Here is a 7,120-nt window from a genome sequence, read left to right as displayed (position 1 = left end):
CATCCCGGGCCATGCCATGCCATCATGAACCCGCAGGTTGAGGTCGGGACATGGAAACATGCCCTGCGAATCTCTCGCCCGCTTTGGAATGATTGGCACCGGAACGTAGGAGGCTCCCTTCATACGGGAAGGGATGGGAAAAGAGGGGAATGTTTATGATACTCATCGCCATCATATGAGCAAGTGCCGCGCCATGCAGAGAAAGCAAAAGGACGTGAGACAAGCGGCCTGAGACACTGGTCAAAAGACCAGCATCGGCAGTGAATTGCATGCACCTCAGCTCGCTCACGACCCCACTGATTATTAGATTACAGAAACCTGTCCACTACTTGACCTGCTAACAAGCGTACGGATAAACGAGCGTATGGACATTTGATTGCAGAGATAAAAAATTCTTCCGGAAGATAGGGTATTTACTCCTGTAAAAATCTTGTCAACAAAACAGGTTACATATTGTTTAGCGGATTTTGGACGTAGCGGGGATAGCAGTGCGTGCTGGCGACTTAGGGCATCTCCAGCCGCGCCCCCAACAGGCCCTCCCTAGGCGATTTTGTCACGCCGGCGCCAAAAAAGGCCCCAGTCGCGTTTCCAGAAGCCCGTTTTTCGCCGGCTCGGCCCAAAACTGGTGCCGGCGGACCCAGGCCGAATCTGGCGCCCTGAGGGGCGCTTGGGGAGCCGGCACAAGCGAAAAAGGCGCGTGGGCCCGCCCTGGAGGCGACCCGAGGACCTTTTCCCGCCGTTTCTTGACGCTTTTCCCTCGCATCTTTCCCGCTCGCTCGCCTTCCTCCCGCCATTCTCTCCCTTTCTCCCGTCAAACCCCCTCCCGCTGCCGCAAAGAAGTACGCCATGCCGCCGAAGAAGTACGCCATGCCGCGCGCGGCGGCAACCGCGACTGGCGCCGTGGCCCAGCCGAAGCAGAGGAAGCCGAGGGCGCCGCCATCGAAGCCACCGGGCCTGTCGAATGCCGAGTGGAGGGTGGAAGTTCAGCGGCGCGAAGCAGTCACCGCCGACAGGCGGAACAGGGCCATAGCCAAGAAGGCCCGCGACAACGCGGCGCGCGCGGCGGCGTCTTCCTCATCGGTCGACCAGGCGGGGATGAATCCAAGGCGATGGCGAACCATTGGGGGCGTATCCAGTTGGCGTGCAACAAATGGCATGGAATCGTCGAGGAGGTCGCGGCTCGCCCGGAGAGCGGCGTCAGCGTTGAGGATCAGGTACGCACGTCGTTCGCCCGCATATCTTCGTCCCCTACGCCCGCCGCCCGCCAACTGTTCGTCCCTCCGCGCAGCTGCTGCGTATGTTCGCCATGTATCGGGGCGACAACCAAGACGCCGACTTCAAGCACCTCCACGTCTACAAGCGCATTGACAAGTGCAAGAAGTGGGCGGAAGTCCGACGTGCCCTCGACAAGGCCAAGGAGACATACAAGCCGGACGCGACGACTCCGGGCGCGTCAGAGGGGCGGTCGGACGGCCACAAATTGGCAAAGAAGGGGAAAAGCGCCGACGCGGCAACCGCGCGAGTGCAGGAGTCCATCGAGCATTGCCTCGCCGACGCCCAGGCCCGGGCCGTCCTACGCGAAGAGAAGACCGAGGCGCGGTGGTCGTCGCTAATGAAGAACAACGCCATCAAGCTCGACCTGCTCCGGACGAACGTCGCCGCGAAGAAGAGGAACACCGACATGGCTTTTCTAATGGGCGGGGCGGACATGCTCCAGAGCAACGACGAGAAGCTCAAGGCGTGGTACCTGGTGCAGCGCGGCCTCATCCTGAACGGGCTGCCGACGGCAACGCCGACGACGCCGACGACGCCCACGACTACACGGACGCCAAGCCCGAACGACGCCTCTACATCGCCGCCCAGCAGTGCCGAAGCCGCGCCATCACAGCCCAGCACCGAAGCAGCTCCGACACCGACGAGCCCGCGCACGCCGACTCCGCCAACGCCTGGAGCCGACCCCGCCGAGTGAATCGTTGCGCACGCGAACTTGCGGCGGCAGCGCTTTGTTTTTTGTAACGCCAGACTACGTCTGATTACCGGATTTGCAGTGTCTTTTGAGAGCGGGAACGACCAAGTTTAAATTTCCCGCATCCTAGGGCCGGCGCGTGGGGGCGTGACTGGGAGCTAGGTCGCTCCCAGGGGCCGAACTAGCGCCAGCACGCCCCTAGGCCGCTCTATTTAGGCGCCCTGGGGGGCCGAACGGCTGGAGATGCCCTTACCCAACCTCCCCCTTGGGTCGCTGAACTAGTTGCTGTCGATTGTAATCCTGTGAATCTATACCTCGCAAAAAAAAAAGGTACGGATGAAGACACATCAGCTCAGTCCCGATCGCACAAACCCTTTCACTTTTCTTCGGACAGCCTCCTTCCATGCATTGTTGTAAGCCATACATGCATGCATGATAATACATTCCCAGGAAATTACATAAAAAAGAGGCTCAAAAGAAAAGAAAGTAAGAACACTACGTACTGCTACAAGTTCGGTGAGCTAGAGACTAATGCCTGCTTCTCCTACGTACCACTACCACTACATCACCTTCGTGATAACCAATTAACCAGCCTTGCCTTCCCAGCTTAAAACAAGTGGCATGAGCAACCGACGCTACTAATCCAGCTCCAGGTTACGACAACAGGGCCAGTGACAGCAAGATTTGAGCAGCAGCAGCGCGGCTATGCGTCTGTCCAGGCAGCAAACACAGGCATGGGAGGGATGGAGGAATTCGGCCCCCTCAACGCGTGGGTGGCGGTCGGCGCCGGCATCGCCATCCACGGGCTCATGGTGGCGAGGCTGACGGCGTTGGGATGCTTGGCGTACAGCGAGGGCAGGCTGAACCTCTCGGGGCTCCCCTCTCTCGAGTTGCTGAGGCTGGTCACCAGGGAAGACGAGTTGGAGTAGTTAATCTTGCCTGAAACGTCGATGTCATGCGCGGCAGACTCGACGTCGAACCCGGCAATGCCATTGCCATGCAGGGACGAGCGAGGGTCGCCGTCCATGAAGCCCTTCTGAAGGTCGGCCACCTCGGGGGTGCACTGTGCAGCTTGCTGCGGTGTTCCATGGAGCACCATCCTCCAGACGCCTGAGCTTCCTTCTTCGGCATGGCTGAGCTCCCCGCCGCCGTTGTGCATGGAAGGCACGTGGTTGGCCGCCTCGATCGGCCTGACCTTGCGCGCTTCGTCCCCGGGCAGCAGAGAGCTGCTCTCCATGATCTTGTCCACGTCGTATCTGGTTATGTCGAAGTTGGTCACGGCGTTCAGGCCACGGAACTTGATCGCGGCTACGTCATAGGCCTCGGCTGCTTCTTCTTGAGTGGCTGTACAAAGATTCAGTAGATTTTGTTAAGATCTTCATACATGTGACAAATGGTGAGGTATGTTACTTTAGAAGACGTCATCGATGATAATATCCTCCTTGTTCACTCATTAGGAAACCAAGGTAGATTCCTATTGTAAAGTACGATTTCCGATCTGATTGCTTTTTGCGTCGTGCTAGTGTGATTGATTTTTCAGTCCAAGGGGGTATTCAAGACAGTCAACCAATAACTTTGTACAGAGGTCACAGCCTTATGAAAAGCATAAAACATCTGGAAAAGCAAAGAATGATCAGGGAAGGATGCATTGCAGTTGCAGATGTACTCATGTACTCCACGAGCTAAAGTTAGTTACTAGATCCCAAAGCAACGCACAAAACTAGAGGTTTAACAGTAAAAGCTTCTGCTGGGTGTCTACTACATTCTCTAGCAAATCCACTTTGACACGACAATTAGCATACTAGCATCGATAATAGTACACCCTGCTACTTGAGATTAGCACTGAAAGCTTCTTTCACTTATGGCACATAACTTTGTGAAAACTCTTTTGGTTAGTAAGTATATAAAACCAAGCGGATATAAATGTCGTTCTTACTGAAAGTGCCGAGATACAAGTCTTTGTTGCCAGCAACCCTGCCAATCCTAGCTTGCCATCTTCCATGCTGATGATGCCTGAAATGCAACATGGGCGCGTTGAGATTGTTTTCCGCTCAAATTATTCAGACTTTTCTCTCATGCAATATTTTTCTTACTTGAGGGAGAATGTGTAGGCATCTTACCTCGTTACTCCTCGATATATCGAAGCACCACGAGAAAACCCGCTGCTTCTCCTGTAGGCATCACAAACTTATTACTGAATCTATCAATCAAAAAAGATCTAGAGTGGGAGAAAAATGACTCCTGCTTTTTTACCTTCTCAAGTGTGCAACGAATTCCTGCCTTGTCATGCTTTTCATCTCCTCGACCTCCTCTCGATAATTTTCTAGCTGTGAAGCTCAACATATCAGTTCACATTATAGAAACCGATATCAACGGTTTTAGTTTCCATGAACCAGTCCATGTTGTCATCCATACCGGGAAATTGGTGTTCGTCGACGGCCCCCAGTATTTCAGAGCAGCCAGATCATAAGCCCTGGCAGCCTTGTCTTCATTATCATAACCACCTAGCCCACATTAAGAAAATGTCAGGAACTAGGACACAGCTTGATACAAGTGCTGCAGCAAAGTACTCCTATATATGAAGTCAATTTTACCTAGATAAACTGCAAGAAGACACCATTGGAGCCAGAGATGTTGACATACACAAGAAGAAGAACATGTATCAGAATGTCAGCTGAAGTCATAAGGTGACTGGTGCGTATGATTTTGATACAATTTGTGCTAGAAGTTGAGCTAGTGATCAACCTTGCCTCCCTTTCCTTGTCTGCCCATCCTTCTTGCAACTGTTGTCCCACAGGTGGGCTTCATATCTCCCAGTCCACCTGTGCCTGCTCCAGTGGATCAAACACACACAAACCTTGGTCATGCGATATAAACAATATAAAAAGGGAGGCAGGTTCAATCAGGTGATTTGGTCAAAAACAAAAGAGCAGGTAGGTGGTGTCTCATCAATGCAAAGAACTGAAGAGGCATCAGAAGCAACAGGTGCATTGCGCTCAGTCTTTAATCCTGAGGGATGAAACAAACTAAGCATCTTGTGGGTGAATAAATCTAACTGCTCCATGGCATTAATTTGTTTTGGAACGAAGTATGGATACTAGGTGCCCTACTAAATAACAAGAACTGCAGATGCATCAGTGGAACACTGCAGATATCAATGCTGCTAACTAGGACAAAATCACAGGGCAAAACATAAGGCTCAAACAGGCTAGTACTAGTACTGCCACTACATGTTCTAAATGAACCAGGAATTTATTTATTTAAAAAAATAAAGGAACTAGGAATTAGTTGACATCAGTTTATTTGCACATGATCAGCAATGTAAAATGATCAAATAGGTACTATTGAGCAAGTTGGGATCGTACATGAACCCAAAGGTTAAATATCTGTAGTATAAGCAACTTACCTGGTGACGCCCCTATACTGGGAGGTCCTCTGCCCAAACGTGTCGATGGACTTGCGGTGAACGGGCTGCTTCTGGCCTCCCTTCCCAGTGCCCCTCTTCTTCCCCACGCACTGCTCCCCACCACCATTACTGCCTCCCTGGGAAGCAGCCATAGAGGCAGCAGCAGCAGCAGCAGCCGCAGCCATCTGATGCTGCTGAGGAGCTGCGGTGACGCAGCTGCTGGACTGGGACCTGGGGCTCATGGACAGGCTCAGCGGCTGCATCCCCGCGTTGCTGTAGCATGAGCCATAGCTCGTCACGAGCAGGTTCTTGGCAGCGGCCATTGCCTCATCCATCGGCGCCGTGGTCTCTTGGTAGATCGCCTCCGTTTCCGTCAAGTGCTGGAAGTTGTAGGGCGCTAGCTGCTGCTGATGGTGCTGGTAGATTCTGCTTGCCTCCTGGTCCTGTTGGTCCTGCTGCTGCTGGTGGTGGCTGTAGTAGGTGACCGCGTCGTGCCCACTTCCATTGCCGCCACCCAAGAAGTCCTCGAGCTTCGGCGAGGACGATGGCATCATCCCTAGGTGATGGCAGCACGAAAGATTAGTATCGGCGTTGCAACAATGGAAACCAAGAGATAGAGAGAGAAGTGCAACAGTGAGCTGACCTTCCATGATGCACAGGGATCCATCGGACGTGATGGGCATGACGGAGTGGTGGGAGTAGTAGACGCCGGCGGTGCTGGTGCCATCCCCATAGGCGCCGCCGACGTAGTAGTAGCCAGGAGGTGGAGCGGCCATTTGCGCGGGTTGGGAGAATAGGAGGTTGCAGGTCGCGGCGTTTGTGGGAGAAGCGGACATAGCGCTAGCGCTAGCAGGTTGAGCCTGAGCGTGGTCGGGTTCAGAGGAGGGCACCTCCATGGCCATGTGCGGGGAGAGGGAGAAACCTAACCAGTTGCCGCCGCCGCTGGCCATCGCTCTCATCAACAAACAAACACAGACGAAAACGCTTCTTGCTTCGCTTTCACTCTGAGCTGAGCTCTACTGCTACTGCGGCACCACTACCCTTGTCCGAGCGACGACATGGAGATGGAGGCAGTGGTGGTAAAAGAGAAGTGAACTACGAGGAAGACGGGAGGGACCCGTGAGTTGAGCAAAAGGAATGAGAGGGAGGGGCCAAGCAAGCCAAAGGCCAAAGCAAAGCGGTGGATAAGTACCACTCTCTCCTGAGCCCTAATGCAATTTCATCAGAGCGGGCATATAAAATCTAGGGGCCTGTTTGTTCTTGGCCTCCCCATACCTCTCGTTCCATGGGGATCTGTGGTTGGATTGGATAAAAGATGTCGTGTGTGTGTGTGTCTTCAGGTCCCTTGGGTTCCCACCCCACCCTCTTTTTACTGGGGCGAGGCCACGCCCGGTGCTGTTGAAAACTCACGCGGCGGCACATACCCACAGATAAAGATGCAAGAATTTAATCGTGGAGTTGCCATTGGACAAGATGGCCAGCCTCCTCCTACCGTCCAGTGCCTCTCCATCTCACTCTCTTTCAACCTGTCATGCACTAGTAGCACTGCTGCCTAGACGTAGTAGCTGGATGCTGCCCAGAGTGGCTGAAAGAAGGCTGCTTTCGGCACAGGCTTCATGGAGTTACGTGAGAGGAGAGAGAGAGAGCAGGTGAGTGTATCCGGTAAAGCATGTGCAGCCGGACTTGGCAAATCTGTTCATCTATACGTCCGTGGATGGCGTCCATCGGCCCCTCATATCTTCTGTCCT

The 7,120-nt window shown here is 53.6% G+C and overlaps 1 protein-coding gene across 2 annotated transcripts; it reads right to left on the bottom strand.

Annotated features, from left to right (window-relative positions):
• Positions 1 to 2,318: 2,318 nt before the first annotated feature.
• On the bottom strand, positions 2,319 to 6,712 carry LOC100294700 (AP2 transcription factor). Of its 2 annotated transcripts, none has more exons than XM_044514747.1 (9): positions 6,016 to 6,712; positions 5,373 to 5,928; positions 4,712 to 4,797; positions 4,561 to 4,569; positions 4,382 to 4,470; positions 4,220 to 4,293; positions 4,087 to 4,137; positions 3,903 to 3,979; positions 2,319 to 3,310 (listed from the first exon to the last, which is right to left on the bottom strand). In XM_044514747.1, the coding sequence occupies exons 1-9, from the start codon at positions 6,329 to 6,331 to the stop codon at positions 2,670 to 2,672; spliced, it is 1,899 nt and encodes a 632-aa protein (XP_044370682.1). In that variant the 5' UTR covers positions 6,332 to 6,712; the 3' UTR covers positions 2,319 to 2,669. The 2 variants fall into 2 exon arrangements, with proteins under 2 accessions (XP_044370682.1, XP_044370683.1); XM_044514748.1 differs by having other exon boundaries at positions 4,712 to 4,794; positions 6,016 to 6,709.
• Positions 6,713 to 7,120: the final 408 nt, after the last annotated feature.

The sequence above is a fragment of the Triticum aestivum genome, chromosome 4B (assembly GCF_018294505.1).
Source record: "Triticum aestivum cultivar Chinese Spring chromosome 4B, IWGSC CS RefSeq v2.1, whole genome shotgun sequence".
Lineage (NCBI taxonomy): Eukaryota > Viridiplantae > Streptophyta > Magnoliopsida > Poales > Poaceae > Triticum > Triticum aestivum.
Note: the sequence above shows the minus strand (reverse complement) of the source record. Positions and strands in the feature narration are given on the sequence as shown.